Source organism: Canis lupus, chromosome 1, assembly GCF_003254725.2.
Source record: "Canis lupus dingo isolate Sandy chromosome 1, ASM325472v2, whole genome shotgun sequence".
NCBI lineage: Eukaryota > Metazoa > Chordata > Mammalia > Carnivora > Canidae > Canis > Canis lupus.
In genome coordinates this window covers 34,643,519-34,662,899 of record NC_064243.1, presented here as the reverse complement: position 1 = coordinate 34,662,899, position 19,381 = coordinate 34,643,519, and the positions used below count along the sequence as shown (strand labels likewise).

General features: G+C 37.0%; 1 protein-coding gene across 17 annotated transcripts in view; it reads right to left on the bottom strand.

The window, feature by feature from the left end:
- The window catches only part of AIG1 (androgen induced 1), a 240,202-nt gene that overhangs the window by 220,510 nt on the left and 311 nt on the right, over window positions 1-19,381 (bottom strand). Inside the window, exon 2 of one of the 17 annotated variants that reach the window (XM_035700878.2) lies at window positions 18,975-19,345. The exons of the other annotated variants lie outside the window; for them this stretch is intronic. Coding sequence (XP_035556771.1) covers window positions 19,211-19,345 — 135 coding nt within the window. The 3' untranslated portion in view covers window positions 18,975-19,210. Of the gene's footprint in view, window positions 1-18,974; window positions 19,346-19,381 lie in introns of those variants that run through there. 17 annotated transcript variants of the gene reach the window in all.

Genomic DNA, 19,381 nt, shown 5'->3' with positions numbered 1-19,381 from the left:
TGTTTTGGTTTGGCACTGGGCCTCCCAAACAACAAGGCAGGTGAATTCCACAAGTATACGTTTCTAATAAATCATTCTGTCAGTTAGACAGTAACATTTACATATCATCTTCCAATTCCTAATTGTCTAATCAGTTGCAAGACCAAATTACATAGTACTCAAAGCAATATAAAACACAGGCATGTAAACAGTATCACAATGGCTCATTGTACAGGTTTACCCTCCTCAGACATGCTATTTCTTTTTGGATAAAGAAAGCTCCATAATGATACCATTTCTATAAAGGCCCTATCCAAAACTAACCAACACAATATACTGCTTAGAAGTACATGCTATTTTTTAAAACGGGGAATGATAAACACAAAACTCAAGATGGCAACAACCTCTAGGTAAAAGGCAGAAATATAGGATGGGAAAGTAATATGACATGGAAAGCAACAGTAGTAATAAGCTCAATAACTTGTGCACCGATTTATTATACTGCTTTATGTTTATCATTTGTTCCATGACTGACCTTTGGAAAGTTTTTGTCTTGTTTAGAATATCGAATACCCTATGCAATAGAGCATAACAAGCCTGGATAATGCAGAAAGAGAGTACTGATATTTATTGCTGGTTAGAAATCCCTTTGAAAGCCTCTTTGATCTTTGCAATATTTCTGGCTGAAAAGTTTGAAGTTTTCTTCAGGAGCAACAGCATATAAAAAGAGCTAATGATGCATTTTTACTTTGATGTTTGATATTTACTTTTTTCAAAAATAAGACTATTTTTTAGATTAATTTATTTACTGTAGAGAGAGAATATGTGTGTGAGCAGAGGGAGAGAATTTCAAGCAGACTCCATGCTGAGCACAGAGCCCAACATAGGGCTCAATCTCACTACCCTGAAATCATGACCTGAACCAAAATCAAGAATTAGATACTTAACCGACTGAGCCACCAAGGTGCCCCCAAAAATGTAAGACTTTTTTAAAAGCAGTTTTAGGTTCACAGAAAAATAGCAGGATGGTACAGAGTTTTCCCATACACCCCTGCTCCTCCTCCACAGCCTCCCCCATCATCAACAATCCCCTGCCAGAGTAGTGCATTTGTTATAGCTGATGAACCTACACTGACATGTCATCATCACCCAAAGTCCACAGTTTACCTTAGAGTTCACTCTTGATGTTGTCTATTCTATTGGTCTGAACAAATGTATAATGACATGTATCTATTATTATGGTATCAGAGTATTTTCACTCCCCTAAAAGTCCTCTATGTTCTATCTATTCATCCCTCCTTCTACCAACTCCTGCCAATCAATGATGCTTTCATTGTATCTATAGTTTTATCTTTTCCAGAATGTCATATGTTGGAGTCATACTACATGTAGCCCTTTCAGATTGCCTTCTTTCATTTAATAATATGCATTTAAAATTCCTCCATGTGGGCAGCCTGGGTGGCTCAGTGGTTTAGCGCTGCCTTCAGCCCAGGGTGTGATCCTGGAAACCCAGGATCGAGTCCCATGTCAGGATCCCTGCATGGAGCCTGCTTCTCCCTCTGCCTGTGTCTCTGCCGCCTCTGTGTGTGTGTGTGTGTGTGTGTGTCTCATGAATAAATAAAAATCTTTAAAAAAATTCCTTTCTTTAAAAAAAATAAAATAAAATTCCTCCATGTATTTTCATAGCTTGATGGTTATTTTTTTTTTTAGTGGTGAATAATACTCCATTGTCTAATGTACCACCTTTATTTATTCATTCACCTACTGAAGGAAATCTTGGTTGTTCCCAAGTTTTGGCAATTACAAATAAAGCCATTATAAACATCCATGTGCAGGTTCCTTCATGGTCATAGGCTTTCAACCACTTTGGGTAAATATCAAGGAACATGATTACTGGATCATACGGTATGACCATATTTAGTTTTGGCAAAAAACAACCAAACTCTCTTCCAAAGTGGCCACACCTTTTCCAGCAATGAATGAGAGTTCTTGTTGCTCCACATCCTTGTCAGCATTTGGTGTTGTCAGTGTTCCAGAATTTGGCCATTCTAGGAGGTGTGTAGTGGTAGCTCACTGTTGTTTTGATCTTTACTTCCTTGATGATATATGATGTGGGGAATTTTTTCATATGCTTATTTGCCTTCTGTATATTTTCTTTAGTGAAGTATCTGTTAAGGACTTTGGTCTTTTTTTAATCAGATTTTCTTACTGTTGAGGTTTAAGAGTTCTTTGTACATTTTGGATAGCAGTGCTTTATCAGACATGCCTTCTGCAAATATTTTCTCCCAGTCTGTGGTTTATCTTCTCTTTTTCTTATCTTTCGTAGAGCAGACATTTTTCATTTTAATGCAGTCCAGTTATCAAAGATTTCTTTCATGGATCACGCCTTTGGTGTAGTATGTAAGAAGTCATCACCATACCCAAAGTCATCTAGGTTTTCTCCTATATTATAGGAGTTTTATAGTTTGGCATTTGACATTTAAGTCTGTGATCCATTTTGAGTTAATTTTTGTTAAAAGTGGAAAGTCTATGTCTAGATTCGTTTTTTGCATGTGAATGTACAGCTCCAGCAAAGACTATCTTTATTCCTCTGTCAAAGACCAGTTTCTGAACTTACTTGGGTCTTTTGCTAGCCTCTCCTATTCCATTCCATTGATCCATTTATCTGTTCTTTTGCCAATGCCACATAGACTAGAGAATTACAGCTTTACAGCAAGTCTTTAAGTCAAGTAGTATCAGTCCTCCAACTTTGTTCTCCTTCAGTCTTATAATGGCTATTCTGGGTCTTTTGTCTCTCCATATGAATTTTAGAATCAGTACATTGATACCCACAAAATAACTCACTGGGATTCTGATTGGGATAAAACTGAATCTATAGATCAAGTGATGAAGAACTGACATCTTGGCATATTGTGTTTTTTTATCCATAAATATAGAAAATCTCTGCATTTATCCAGTTATTTGGTTTTTTTCATCAGAGATTTATAGTTTCCCCCACAGAGACCTGGTACTTATTATGCTAGTTTTATACCTAAGTATTTCATTCTCAGGGGTCCAGATGTAAATGGCATTGTTTTTAATTTCAAATTCCAGGGCAGCCCGGGTGGCTCAGCGGTTTAGTGCCACCTTCAGCCCAGGGAGTGACCCTGGAGACCCGGGATCCAGACCCGGGATCAAGTCCCACATCGGGCTCCCTGCGAGGAGCCTGCTTACTCCCTCTGCCTGTGTCTCTGCCTCTCTTTCTCTCTGTGTACACACTCTCATGAATAAATAAATAAAATCTTAAAAAAAAAAATAATTTCAAATTCCATTTGTTCTTCACTGGTACATAGGAAAGTAAGTGTATCCTACAATTCTTGCTATAATCACTTATTAGTTCCCTTAGTATTTTTGGTCAATTATTTCAATCTTCTACATAATATTATCACTTTCTAATTCAAAAATAAACATGGCCATCTTTAACAGAATAAAAAAATGTGTGGTTACCGCCCCCTCAAATGCTACTTAAAAAAAAAAAAAAAAAAAAGCTTTTTTTAAAAAAACCAAAACCTTTTGATAAAATTTATCCAAGACTTAAAACTGGTTGGAAGGTTTTATTTTTGTTTTTTGTTTTTTGTTTTTGCATTATATGCATTGGCCAATATGAAAGTTATCCTCTCTAATTTTCATGATTTCTCACTCACACAGATGGATATTAGTTGGTTATTTTCATCACATAACCACTATAGTAGCTGCCCAGAGAGGTTGAAAATTTTAAGAGCCAGATATGGTTGCCAAATTGTTTACATTTTCAAGTTCACTTTAAATAAATGAGATATTCTTTGGGAAAATCCATGGAAAATACAAATAAAAATTCAATTAACTCAGATGAACAATGCACTCTGGATGTGTCCAACACCACAATTCTGGATGATGGTGTTATTTACTGAGACAGAAAACACTGAGGTAAAATAGGAGGTGGGAGATGAAACCAAGAATTGGTTTTGAACCTAAGTTTGAAATGCAGATTAATCCTTTAATCAAGACAGAAAGCAGGCAGTTGGATATAAGAATATGGAGCTCAGATATAAATATAAAGGATCATCATCCCTAGAAGGTACTTAAAGCCATAATGCTTGGTGAGATGCCCATAGAAATGAATATAGATGATACAGAGAAAAGAGTTTAGGACTGATTTCTGGATCACTCAATATTGAAAGGTTAAAAAAAAAAAAAAAAGAGAAACCAGCAAAGAAGACTTAAGAAGAAATAGCCAGAGAAGCAGGAGGAAAGTCAAGAGAGTATATTTGCCAGAAACCAAGTTTTGAGAATGTGTTTCAAAAAAGAGAAGGTGTATGACTGGATCAAATGCTCTTGAGAGATTAAGTTAAACGAAAACTCAGAATTGACCATTCTACTTGTCAATGTGGTGGCCACTGACGACCTTAACTAGAACTCTTTCAGCAGAGCAGCACGGGTTTAAGAGAGAATGTGAGAAGAGGAAGTGGAAGCTGAAAGTGTAGATAGTCCTTTCAAGGAGCTTTGCTGAAAACGGAACAAGTAAAATAAGGTGGCACTAAAAGATCCAAGACCAAGGTAAGTTTTATTTTGTTGTGTTTACGTTGACAGATAACATAGTATGTTTGTAGCTTGATGGGAATGAAGCAGTCAAAATGGAAAATTGTATAATACATAGAGAGAGGAGAGAATCTCAGAAAGGGAATGCTCAAGTTGGCAAGAGGTTGTGAAGTGCAGCGTACCAGAGGAAAAGTTGTCCTCCGAAGTACACACAGTGCTTCCATTTTAACAGGAGAGAAGATGGAATATAGTTTTAGACGAAAGTGGATTGGCAAATCTGATGGTGGGAGAATGAGGAAGTTTCTTCTGATTTCTTCTGCTTTCTTATTGAAACAAGCTGCAAATTCATTATATTCTTTGGCCAACAGGAATACTGTTCTCCAAGTAAGAGATTTAAGAGTGAGAGGATCAGGAAAGGAATGCCCAAGGTTTGAGGACAGAGGAAAATAGGTGTAAGAAGCACTGTAAGAACAGGAGTCTTGGGATCCCTGGGTGGCGCAGCGGTTTGGCGCCTGCCTTTGGCCCAGGGCACGATCCTGGAGACCCGGGATCGAGTCCCACATCGGGCTCCCGGTGCATGGAGCCTGCTTCTCCCTCTGCCTGTGTCTCTGCCTCTCTCTCTCTCTCTGTGTGACTATCATAAATAAATAAAAATTAAAAAAAAAAAAGAACAGGAGTCTTTCAAATGACTAGAAAATGTAGTCCACTGTTGGGCAGTACTGAGGGCCCCCTTGACATCTGTGGTCATAAATATCAAGCAGGACCAAACATCATGCTTCCATGGTTTTCTTAAACATGCTCAGCTGCTCAAGTGCAAGTATGAATGGTTGGGGTTTAGTCAGAATTACATATATTCTAGATAAGTAAGATTGAAGGCAAGAGATATTATAGTTGATGATTTGCAAGGGTGTGCTTATAATATCAGATCACAGAAACTATGCTAAAAAAAAAAAAAAAAAAAAAAATTAAGGGACACAACAGGGAAAGTTTCCGCAGCAGAATAATTGAGAAATTCTCCCACTACAAAATGACACAGTGAATCCCATTTCACCAAAAAGCAAGGAAGGTTACATCTGACAGGCATTCTTCTAGGAAAAAAATCTCACTTTTCCTTTATGATTTAGATCTTCTGGTACAGTGCTGCTCCCTTTCTATTTGTGCCAAAGGTCATTAATGGCAATTTTTTTTAATGTCAAATTAGGTCATATTATAATGGCTTTCTGTGGCAAACAGAAATTGGCTCAGATATGTTACAGTCAAATTATGAGTTTAACTGGTGTTCATATATGGAAAAAGTTTAAATATTATTAGAAAATGTTCATTTTAAACTATAATGCGAGGTTTCCCCCCGTAAAAATGTAAAGTAGAAATAAAGCAATTGCCAATTGTATTACAGTATCTATGATATATTCCTGTTTACTTTTTTTTTTTTTTAATTTTTATTTATTTATGATAGTTACAGAGAGAGAGAGAGGCAGAGACACAGGCAGAGGGAGAAGCAGGCTCCATGCACCGGGAGCCCGATGTGGGATTCGATCTCGGGTCTCCAGGATCGCGCCCTGGGCCAAAGGCAGGCGCCAAACCGCTGCGCCACCCAGGGATCCCTACTTTTTTTTTTTTAACAAAGATTTTATTTATTTATGCATGAGAGACAGAGAGATAGGCAGAGACACAGGCAGAGGGAGAAGCAGGCTCCATGCAGGGAGCCTGATGCAGGACTCGATCCCGGGACTCCAGGATCACCCTGGGCTTAAGGCGGCACTAAACCGCTGAGCCACCCGGGCTGCCCTATTCCTCTTTACTTCTAACTTATGTTTGATAGAGATCCACTTTTTGATTGAAGCATACCTTTTTTTCTTCTTTTGAAATTATTTTTTCAAAGATAGAGAAGTTACTAAGAAAACTGCTTGTCAGGGACACCTGGGTGACTCAGTGGTTGAGTGTATGCCTTCAGTTCAGGACGTGATTCTGGGGTCCCAGGATCGAGTCTCACATCGGGGTCTCCGCAGAGAGCCTGCTTCTCCCTCAGATTGAGTCTCTGCCTCTCTGTATGTGTCTCTCATGAATAAATAAGCAAATATTTAAAAAAATAAAACTGCTTATCAGTTATTGTCATATAGTATTGATTAAATTGATTGACCATATCAGTATAGCAACATGGTAGCATAAACACAAATGAAATCTTAATCCAAGGAAATTCATATTGTGAAGTATCAGGCTTAAGTCTTATTTACAGTGACAATAACACAAAGTTGTTCTTCTTTTTAATTCTATGTTATTTGAAATCACAATTTAAGAGTGAAGAGGGGAGCAGTCTGATTAAATGAGGTCTTTAAAATCTTAGTCATGCTCCCTAAAAAAATAAAATAAAATATCTTAGTCATTCTCATTCAAGATAGGCCTCAATAAGGCTGGGATTGACCTTTGAGATTGACCAATGATAAAAGCATTCTAATGGTTTAGAAAAGATAATTAAGCCAGTTTAGGCATAACAATTTATATTCATCCATGTAATTTTCAATAGAAGCAGCAAAAACTAACACTGCGCAGCTTAGTACTTCAGTTACCAATTACAAGCATTCTCACGTGCTCATTAAAGCATATCTCTGCTACGAATTATTTGGTCTCATTAGGTCTGTGTAGAATTTTGTAAGCTTCCTGGTAAATAACCTCTGCTCTATTGAGAAGGCATTTCCCTGGACTTAGAGGTTGGTTCTCTAACACACAGAATTAATGGAGCACATGAAAAAGAAACTATAAATCCAAGAGTACTAACAGGTGTCTTGTTACTAACAGGAAGCTCCAACACTTTGTTTTGTATATAAGACATCTCCCAGAATGCAATGCACTTCTGTTAGCCCTCTTCCTACTTTCTTCCTGCCCTCTTATTTTCTGGATTTTACAGAAACCAGTCAGACCACACTTTGGCTGCCTTCCAGATCTACCCTCTGGGATAAAAAAATAAGTCCTTCCAGATAATTTATCCCTGAATCAGAAACAAGAAAAGAGCTTAAGAACCATCATCTCAGTTTTTGTTTTAAGATTTATTTATTTTAGAGAGGGAGCGCATGCACGAAAGCCAGGGGAGGGGCAGATGGAGAGGGAGAGAGAGAATCACCAGCAGACTCCACTGAGGCTTGGAGCCCTGTGAGGGAGGGGCTCCATCTCACAAATCATGACCTGAGCCAAAATCGGATGTTCAATTGAGTGGGCCACCCAAGTACTTCGATATCATCTCAGCTTTTAGACCAGCAGGTATGGGAGGCTAACAATTACATATTTGGAAACAATTTCACTAGCCCTAGCTTTCATGGGCTATTCTCTCAAATTGTAGAGAACAAATGTCTATAAATTCTAAACGTTTAACATCATTCCTTCTTTCATATCTGTCTATACACATATATGTATGTTTTATATATGCACACACACATATACATATTTCCGTCATCCCCAATTTTCAAATGAAGAAACTAAGGCACAAAGTCGAGGTTTTACTCCAGATCCTATGTATTTAATCACTGAACTCTCTATGTTTTCTGAACACTATAGTGTAATGCCATTACTTTCATCCTAAAATGACCATGGTCCCCTTAAATCCTGATTATAGGTATATATTAACAATTATAATAATATCAGATAACACCAAGTATTTGATACATGACAGGCATTGGATTATACAACTATCTTATTTAATCCTCACAACTGTATGTGATAGATACTATTATTATACCCATTTAACAGATGAAAAAAAAATTAGGCCTTAGAGAAGGTAATAAATTTACACCGAATCAGAGAAGTGGTAGATGGAAAGGCTGGAATTCAAATTCAATCTGACTCTTAAACCTAAGTGCTCACCTCTTATGCTATACAGCCTTTTTGTAATAGGGATATAATGAGTTGTATGTAATTCTCCAATAAACCAAAAGTATACTAAAAGTTGTATGTTATGAATTATCATTTTATATATTTGACTGTAAATTAATAACTTGTGAAACACAAATGTTCCTACATCAGATACAAATAATTGCAAATTAGCCAGAGACTTCTGATGTATTTGTGGTAGGAGATTTAAATTTAATAATTTTTCCTTTATTCACTTTGGTAGATCTATGTGCATTGCATGAAGAGGCTTTCTTACCCTTAAGACTTCTTATAGGGTTTAAACAATGAGGAGTACTGGCAGGAACTCAGACAGAGGAAGAAAACTTAGGGTATTGTTTGGCTTACACAATCCCTGAAGAGTCCCCACATGCTGCATGAGCACCAAAAGTCACTGCTCTGGCCTAGCAGTGGTAGCCTGCCTCCCTGTTACTAGACTACAAGTTCTGTATTGTATCTGGTGACTTCTGTATACCTGGTCCACCCCTGAAAATCATTCCTTCCCTAAATGCACTCATACTATGGAATTTAAGTGCCATCTTGGTTCCCTGAACAAGACCTGAGCTGACACAGAAGTGATCGGTTCTGGCATAGAACGCATGCTTTCATAATTTAGAAGAGGATATATCCCCATTCTATATGCATTTATAATGTTCATATGTCTTTTTTAAAATAGTGAAAATGGGGGCACCTGGGTGGCTCAGTCAGTTAAGCATGCCTTAGGCTCAGGTTGTGATCTCAGGGTCCCGGGATCAAGCCCCACATGGGGTTCCCTGCTCAGCAGGGAGCCTGCTTCTCCCTCTGCCTCTGCCACTCCCCTTGCTTGTGCTCTCTCTCTAATAAATGAAATCTTAAAAAAATAAAATAGCAAAGATGTATTAGTATAATTACAAAGAAAAAGATGTGTAATGTTAACAGTCTTCAGACTCCTGATGTTGACTCCTGCTGTTGACTTTTCAAATCACTCATGACTCAGCTAAAGTACAATTTTAAGGCAAGATGAACAGAATGTACAAGCAAATCCATGATTATTATGTATACAAGATTATTCTTGCTTACTTTAACCATGTCAATTCTATTCTAATTAGGATGCTTTGGACAATTGAAGATTTATGACCCCAAATTAAATGTGCCTAATATCACTGATCTTTGTAACCACGGAGTTAAAGACAGCTAGTCACTTACATTTATGAGATATGTGAGGAAATATTTGCAGGGCAGGACATTGTGAAGTTTAAGGACCTTGACTGATCAGTGGAAGTATTTCTACTCATAGTCTCAAGCAAGAATATAAAGAAATAAGTACTCCAAATATGGGAAGTGTGTAAATTGATTGATTTAAAGTTAAGATAACCTCTTGATGACTTTAGCATAGCAATTCTGCTTCTAAGAATTTATCCAAAGAAAATAATCACAAATGTGTGTAAAGATTTATCTATTCATATGTTCACTGAAATAATGAATACTAGCATCTGTATTAAGGAATATGCAATCATTAAAAATGATTATGGAAGAATGTATAAAGGCAGAGGCAAATGTTATCAAAATACGCTAGATGGAAAAAATAGGCATTAAAATTATATGTAAGCTACTTCTGGTGTCAGTCAAGATGGTGAAATCTGACTATAGCTTATCACCCTCACTAATTACAACCAAGAACTTAAAAGAATACAAAAGGCAGCTACCTGAGGACTTTGAAAAGTACCCAGAGCAGGCGGATTGGGAATTAACATAAAAACTTGAATAAGGACCAGTTCATGTATTTTAATTTTCCTTTTTTCCCTAGATTTGACCTGAGGGCAAGCTGAGTATTGGAGCTGTACAGCAAGCACTGATAGCAAAAATTTCAGGAGAAATTCTTTCTAGTCAGAAGACTGGGAAGAAAATTCCCGTGTGCTAGAGACTGGAAAGGAGACCTTCCCCCGCCCCTACTTTTCCTCCTTTCATTTCCCTCTGTTACAAAGCTGCCTTGGCAATAGTACAAGTATTTAAAACCCCAAGGAAAATCCATCTGTAGCCAGAGGAACTGGGAAAAAGAAAGCCCTCTTGTATGAAGGGGTGAGGGGTATTTTTTTTTCTCTTGCTTTACCACTGTAAAGGCAGCCCCAATTGGTAGGACTACATGACAGTATGGGAGGCTAAAATTCTGAAAGAATTCCATCTTTCTGGCCAGAGGAACCAAGAAAAGGAGCATCTGAGAGCTGGAGTATATGGGAGAAGTCATGGAGAAAGAAGAGCTGAAAAAGGAAATTCTCAGCAAACTAGGAATAGAAGAAAATGTACTCACACTGATAAAGAGTATTTGCAAAAAAAAAAAAAAAAAAAAAAGAGTATTTGCAACACGATTTATATAGTTCATAATTAATTGCAAAAGACTATTTTCTTCCTGAAAAAGAAATAAGGAAAGGGGATCCACTCTCACAACTTCTGTCCAGTATTGTACTAGAGGTCTTAACCAATGTAATAAAACATGAAAAAGAAATAAAAGCTATGAAGATTGGAAATAAAAAAAGAAAACTAGGGCAGCCCTGGTGGCTCAGCGGTTTAGTGCCACCTGCAGCCCGGGGTGTGATCCTGGAGACCCAGGATAGAGTCCCACATTGGGCTTCCTGTGTGGAGCCTGCTTCTCCCTCTGCCTGTGTCTCTGCCTGCCTCTCTCTCTCTCTCTCTCTCTCTCTGAATAAATAAATCTTAAAAGAAAAAAGAAAAAACAAAGAAAACTGTCTCAATTAGCAGATGACATGACTGTTCACATTAAAAAAAAAAGAAATTTCCATGGAATCTATCAAAGCTCTTAGAATGAAGAAGTGAGTTTACCATCTCTATATACTATAAACTAATAAACAAAACAATACTATTTGTTTCAGTTACACATGGCAAGTAAGCACATGGAAAATTGTGCAACATTATTAGCCATTTCAGAAATGCAAGTTATAATTACAATGAACTATCACTACTCACCAATCAAAAATGACTAAAATGAAGAATAACATGAAATAACTAGCAAGAATGATGAGAAACTGTATGGCTCACGCATTGCTAATAGAAATAAAAAATGGTGTAACAACTCTTGTCCTGGGCAGTTTCTTTTAAAACTAAGTTTGCAACCACCATACAACCCAGCAATTGCCTTCCTGAATATTTATGCCAGGGAAATGAAAACTTATGTTCACACAAAAACCTGTGCATGAATGTTCATAGCGGTTTTATTCATAATGGCTCAAAACTGGAAACAATCTAGATGTCCTTTAATGGGTGACTAGTTAAACTGTGGTACACTCATACCATGAAATACTACTCAGCAATAAAAAAAGAACAAACTATTGACAGATGCAACAATTTGGGTGAATCTCCAGAGAATTAAAAATCCAATTCTAAAAAGTCATATGCATAAAATTTCATTTATATAAGATTCTTGAAATGACAAAATCATAGAGAATAATTAATTTTTTTGAAAAAAAAATTATTTATTCATTTGACAGAGAGAGCATGTACACACAAGCAAGGGGAGCTGTAGGCAGAGAGAGAAGGAGAAGCAGACTCCCCACTGAGCAGATGGCCTAATGCAGGACTCCATCCCAGGACCTTGGATCATGACCAGAGCTGAAGGCAGATGCTTAACTGAGCCACCAGGCACCCCCGTATCTTGAACAAAACAACAGCAACAAAAAACAAGGGCCAGACCCATTAAAATAGAAGAAAGACTGACAATGCTATTTACTAATGAGGACACAGAGCAACTGAAACTTTCATGCATTGCTAATGGCAATGCCACATGGCACATCCACTCTGGAAAATAATTTGGTGGTCTCTATCAAGTCAAACATATACTTGCCATATAACCAAACAATTCCACTTCTGGGTACCTACAAAAAAAAAAAAAAAAAAACTCACATTCATACAAAAACTTTTATGTAAATGTTTATGGAAGTTCTTTTCCTAATCACCTCAAACTAGAAAAAAACTCAAATGTGCTTTAACTTATGAATGGATCGATAAAGTGGTACATCAATAACATGGAATACTACTTAGCAATAAAATGGAACAAACTATCAATATATACAACATGGATGAATCTAAAATGCATTTCACTAAATGAAAAGAGCCAGACTCATAGGCTATAGATGGTATGCCTTATATATATTTTCTAGAAAGGTAAAACTATAGGAATAGAAAACAAACCTGTGGTCCTAGGGAAGGATTTGACTATAAGGGCTCAACATAAAAGAATATTTTTATGTGATTATGGTGCTGGCTACATGATTCTATGCATCTGTCAAAAAGAAATCACTGAATTGTACACCAAAAAGTGAATTTTGGTGTATGTTAATTTAAAAAATGAATGTATGCAAACCACGATATACTGTATTTTTTTGTTTTCTCTGTATACACACACACACACACACACATATATGGCTCAAAAGGCAAATACCAAAATACTAATATTGGTATTGCTGAGTGACAAATATTTTTCTCTATAATTTAAAAATAACTTTGCAAAGAATGTAATTTTTTGTGAAATCTAACTATATATATGTACATATACATATATAGACATACATCTGCAATCTGATTATATATGTTTCTGTGTGTATGTAAAGCTCTGAAATAAATACCATCTTGGGGTGGCTGGGTAGCTCAGTATCTAGGCATCCAACTCTTGGTTTCAGCTCAGGTCATGATCTTGGGGTCTTGAGTTCGAGCCCTGTGTCAGCCTCGGCACTCAGCAAGGAGTGTGCTTGAGATTCTCTCTCTCTTCACCCTTCCCCAGCTCCTTCTCTCTCTTACTGTCTCTCTCCCAAATAAATAGATAAATCTTTTTAAAACAAAAATAAATAAATAAATAAATACCATCTTGAAGCACTAAAATACTATAATGAACAGAAAATTAAGGATCACTAAAATGTAATATACTTTCTTCCCTATGGCTTTCTGTATTGTACAAATTCTCTATAATTCTATGTATTGTTTTTGATATTAAAATTTTAAATTATAAGAGTCTCAGAGGTCTAAATTTAAGTCAATACAAAGGGGTAAAAAAAAAAAAAAAAACAAAGGGGTGAGGCCATTGTCTAGCTGATTTTCTAGAATTCCATGCTTCTAAAGCACTGTAATGAATATATTCTATTTTTTCAAGCCTCAAAATGATAGTAATTCTTGCCACTTTGCAAATTCAAACAGTTTCTCTGGTTATTCCTGATTAGCATATCTTGATCTAGCTTATCAAAGCTACCTTCCATATTTTGCTCCACTCCACAATGGATCTGATCAAGGGGGCCTTTCACATTCAAAGAGCGCTCTGTATTCACTGTATCCTGACACGACTGCCCTGCAGGTAAGAAATGGGCCCTTTAACTGTCTAGCCATAGGCTGCCAGACACAAAAGAAAGCTATGCTGTTATGGAATCTGAAGCAGTAAGATTTTTCCAAAAATGCTTGGGTCACAGGAACATCTGATTCAATATGGAAAATTGTATTATTGTTCACACTTCCACAGAAACATATGACATTTCAGGGGAACACAGCAAAACAAATGAAAACCCTCAAGAGCAGCTACCAATTTTGCTAAATGTTATACCAGACATGGAGGATGGTGGGGATGGGGAAAAAAAGTGACCTCAACTCGTGGTCAGATGACTTTCTGTAATGTCAATAACATTTGCAACTAAGAAAGGGAATGGGTGATTCTATCATCAACTATTTTTCCCCCACTCTGACAAAACCAGGCCCCTATTTTATGTCTAACCCAAAAGAAACAGTTTGAAAGAGAGTGAAGAGGATTCTATGTGAAGTATTATACTCAACAATTCTTCCTCAGGTTAAAAAAAAACAAAAAATTTCATCCTTAAAGTTTATGTGCACATTTTAGGGTCAAGTTTAATTCTACTGGAAAAAAAAAAAAGTGCAGTTTTACCCTCTTTGTATAATATCCAAACAAAACAAACAAACAAAAAAACCCACCTAATTTTGTTCAGAGTACTCAATGAACTACTGGCCTCCACATGGCACTCTGTGGTTTTTGATTGGCAAAACTAAGTACCATAGTTACATAATGATACACAGAATCTCTTCTCAAGATATTTTTTTCCTATTTAAAATTAAACCATGAACTATAGTACATAAGTAAATATAAGACAAACATAAATGCTTCAGATAGTATACTTATGCAATTAATTCTTTTTAATATTTTTTAAAATGTCAAAAATTCTTAGCATGTCTAAAAGCAAAAAAAAATGTATCCCCCAGGTATACTTGACCAGTTTCTGCTCTTTGAACACCCCAAGGTTTTCAACATCTGAGCCCTTATTTATTCTGCTCCCTCTGTGATTTTCTTAAATTCTTTTGCAATAAGGATTTAGAGAACAAAAATAAATATCTAGATTTTATTATTTTAAGGCTCTACAAAAAGGCCTTCACTCAGTCAAAATATAAGACCATGGTTTTGGCTTTCATAAAATCATGATGTAAGAAACATAAATTTTAAGAATATTCCTATATATTCTGCTAAAAATCAAAGGCATTATCTATTATGCTATCCAATGTCCTTTATATGACAGTCTGAGAGAGAAATAGCCTTGAAAAGTCAGTACCTGGAAAGAACCACTCTATTTTTCCTGATAAATTGCTACACGCTTCCGCTTCCTTTATTCTAATGCTAGGGACGATGCAATCAAATATGTATTCTTTTTTGCCTTGGTTGCCTGAAGATTAGCTAAATTTGCTTTTGAATAGCAATAAATAACCTATCCCGATAGGTTACATAGCCTAATACATATTTGTCTCTTTTATTTTAAAGTTGCAATTTTTTATGACATGTTTTTAATTATGCTACGGTAAAAGTCACCTTATATGTATTTTGAAATATGTTTTAAATTTAATTTTTTTAGATAACAAATGTCCAGTTCATGTTTTTCAAAGAGGTTGATTCCGATTCTATACCATATGCATTGAAATACAATTTTGATTGGTACATTTCAAAAGTCCCTGTTATTTTGAATATTTTAGGAAGAAACTGGGCAAGAACGCTCATTGAATATTTGGAAAGTTTCCATTTATTCAAATATTTACGAAACATCTATTCTACTCCAGCACTACTTTGAGGCCTCAACATACAATTGCCTTTTTCTTTTAATTTGTTTATTCTGGTTTTATTCCGATTCTTCATTTTGACTACCTTTGGAAGCAATCACTGCAAAACTTGGAGAATTATCCTTTAATCATCAAATAAGTGAATGAGTCTGTATCATTTCAAGAAAATTCATTAGATGTGATACTGGCTAAGGAAATAGACATTAGTTTATTTAGATTTTCTTTCCTTCTAGCTTATTTCTAGTTATGAGAGTAGTCTTCCTGGCATGGTCTGTTGTGTAACGATAGATTCCAAAATACTTCACAGTAAAGACCTAGTTTTTCCAATGCTGTTCAGTTTTGATAGACTCTCATACTGCCCATTGTTATGTCTCCTCTGCACCGTTTTGTGGATGCAGGAGGCAAAAACCTGCATTTTGGTTAAAGCTAAAGCTAAAATTAACCAGTTACCTAATATACATAAAGAACTAGCTGAGTCACTGCATAAGTACAACCACATTGAAGTTTTTTTCTGGATCAGAGGGTTTAAAACCAAGTGTACTAGTTTTCTCTTGCTGCTATAACAAATTACCATAAATTCAGTGGCTTAAACAGCACAAATTTATTGTTTTATAGTTCTGGAGGCCAGAAGTCCAAAATGGGTCTCACTGGACTAAAATAAAGGTGTCAGCAGGACTTGGTTTCTTCTCGAGGCTCTAGAGAAGAATTTATTTCCTGTTCTTTCCGGCTTCTACACAACTCCCACATTCCCTGGCTTCTTGGCCCCTTCCTCCACCTTCTAACCCAGCAGCATTGTGCCACTCAGTGACTTTCTTCCACAGTCACATCTTCTTCCAATCGACTCTTCCCTTCTGCCTCCTTCCATTTTCAGAATCTTTGTGATTACATGGGGCCATATGGATAATCCGAGACAACTGCCCTATTTAAGGTCAGCTGACTAGGGACCTTAATTTCCTTTGCCACATAACCTAACATACTCACCAGTTCTAGTGATTAAGATGTAGACATCTTTGAGGGCTCATCAGTCTGCCTACCACCTCAAGGCAGCGTTCCATTTCTATTTACTAATTTGGATTTTCAAAATACTTTAGTCCTCCTACAGTTTTTCAATGCTAGTTCTTGGGGAGGAACAATGTAAGATTACCATCAGGAATAACTTGTGTTTCGGTCCTTAGCCATGAGCTCTGATTCTATTGGGATGACTCTGATACTCAATGAAAGATAATGGATATAGCCAGAATAGCCACTGCCATCTCCTGGATCCATGTAGCCTGAAACTCCTGACTTACATTCCGGGAAACTGATGCTGTGGAACATGCAATCAGACTGTGGCCTCCAGGATAATGTTCTGATGCAATTCAACTTGGCTAGAAAAAGGGGCTTCTCATTAAACTTTTAGAAGCTAAATCCTCCTCCAAAATTGTTCCAATGAGCTTAGTATCATTAAAGTTGTCCAACACACTAAGTAATAATGTTTATAGTTTGTTTTAAACATGCAAAAAATAAAAGTAGCCTAATTTTTTCATGCCATTACTAAGGGCTGAGCAGGTGACTATTTCAACAACTATACAATCTATAAGCTCTAAAGCCTCTAAATCTCGAATAATTAAAAAAATAACACTTTGAAGGAATGTTTTTATGAATATGTTCCAGACATACTTTCTCACAGGAATCCTTGACTAAAGATAATTATTATATTTCAATCATAAGTCATAAAAAGTAAAAAGTCTGAATAACTGGCTGAAGGCCCTACACAGAATCTAAATATGAAACAAACGGAATCAAATTTGAATTTATGGTCTGAATTCTAGTAGATAAATGTATATTTGTGGTGATTAAATACTTAAAACAGGCACGTCCAGTCATCAAATGCTAAAATATAAACTGTATGGCAGTTTACGTAGAGTCAAATTGGCTCTATTGTGGTATGATGTCACACAAAGGTTATGAGAAGTATACTGTTTCCTGAAAGCCTTGTTTTTTTAACACATAGTAAGCAATGCCAATGTGAGAAGTAGACATCTCTCACCTTTTTAACTGATACCCGCAATTTCTACCCCTCTCACCTGCTGACCTCCACCCTCACTCCCCCAAAACTATACCTAAAACAAAGGTGCTTCTGAGAACTATTCATAGTTCCCATGACCCCGGTAGGATCTCCAACCATATTTCAGCTCAGCACTGCTTGTTGGCAACACTCAAGCAGGCCAACTTTGAGATCTGATTAAGGATTGGGATAGGTAGTGATCCAAGAGGAATTTTATTTGCATAGCCTCTAAAACAGAATTCCGAAAATCTATGCACATATTTTTAAATAACATCTAAACATTTTTAACATAAAGCACTTGAAAAAGGAACATGATTTCATATGCTCTGATACATATTTATCAGAACCTCAGGGCTGCAGATTTCACCATTCAATCTATGGAAAATGTCTGCTCTATAACATAATTGGCAGAGCCAATCCTCATTGACAAGCCAATCAACCCAATAAGACTTTCTGTCAAAACAAGTCTGACTTCATTTTTTCAGTCAAATGTGAAGATAGTCTTGGTGACAATCTGCATTCTGAATGCTAAAAGGAACAGATAAATACAGCACGGAGCCTTGTCATGTGCTCATCCCTTGGATGAATGAGGAAGAAGAAAGGAGAGCTGGCAGGCAGGCACCCATGCTCATAGGCAGATCGGTTTCAAGAAAGAGATGGAAGTTGAGGATCTGAAAACTAAAACCCTTGAAACCCTCTATGCCCTGGGAAGTCTTGAAGCCCAAAGTCATGTGCATAGTTTGGGAACTGCTGAGAAAAAGCACTTAAACTCTTCTCTGAAAGGATCTAACGTGAAACAACTATAAAGCGGTATTTCTAAACAAAAAGTCCTCTGACTGCATTTCTTTGAGGGACCCTAAGCCTTTGGAAATATCTTGAAACACATATTATGTTCTCTTCATCAAAATGGAGAGTCAACAATTATAGATTATAATCTTGATTATGCAGTCTACCTTGTGTATAATCTTGAATGGGCAGTTCTGTCATCCCAGGATTTGCTTCTACCTTTCCTCTAGGCCTTGGAATTCCTTGATTTGTTCTAACCCTCTATCCATATTTGGTCATTGGTGAGTGTGTGTTTCACCCAGTCTAAATTAGTCACCTTTCACCCTCAAGCTCCTAGATTTCACCCCATACCATTATTGGGCCTTATGCTCATATTCTTATGCTCTAGCCTTTTTAGTGCCAGAAGTGGATAAGCTTTTTTTTTTTTTTTAAACAAACAAAACAAAACAAACAGAAACAACTGCAACTGCCAAGGCTATCCTATTGTGCCAACAGAGCTGCGTTTGCAAACTATTACACACTTTTAAGTGGAAATATAAGGAGTGTAAAGTCATACTGGTAATGCATTTTGAAAACCTCTCCCCTAATGTTTCTGGGAGAAAAGTTAGAAGTAAATTACTGACAATGGGCAAGAAAAGAGATGCAAAGAAGACAACTTTATTAGGCGCTTTCTCTTCTTTACCAGGACTGTGGTCCTTTCAGAGCAAGGTCCAAGTGATTCGACAATACAATACCCAGTTTCCAACAGTCGCTGCAACTTGATCCCACGGTGAGTGCTCTGGAAAGCACGCTGAGGGCGAATGGGTCTGAGGCCACTCACGATCAAGGTCGTCTGATCCATTTGTTAAGTTGCGATTCTTTCCGTGTCACCTCTTAGCAGCAGGTCTGCGTTCCCCTCCACATAGCCCACCACCTGGCTGCGCCCACCTCCGTTCGCGCCCCAGCTACCTGGTAACCGGTGGTCGGGAGGTGCTGCTGCGGGGGCAGCCAGGCCTTCAGACGCAAGCACTGGGGAAGAGGCGAGGACACGGCTGGAGGCTGGAG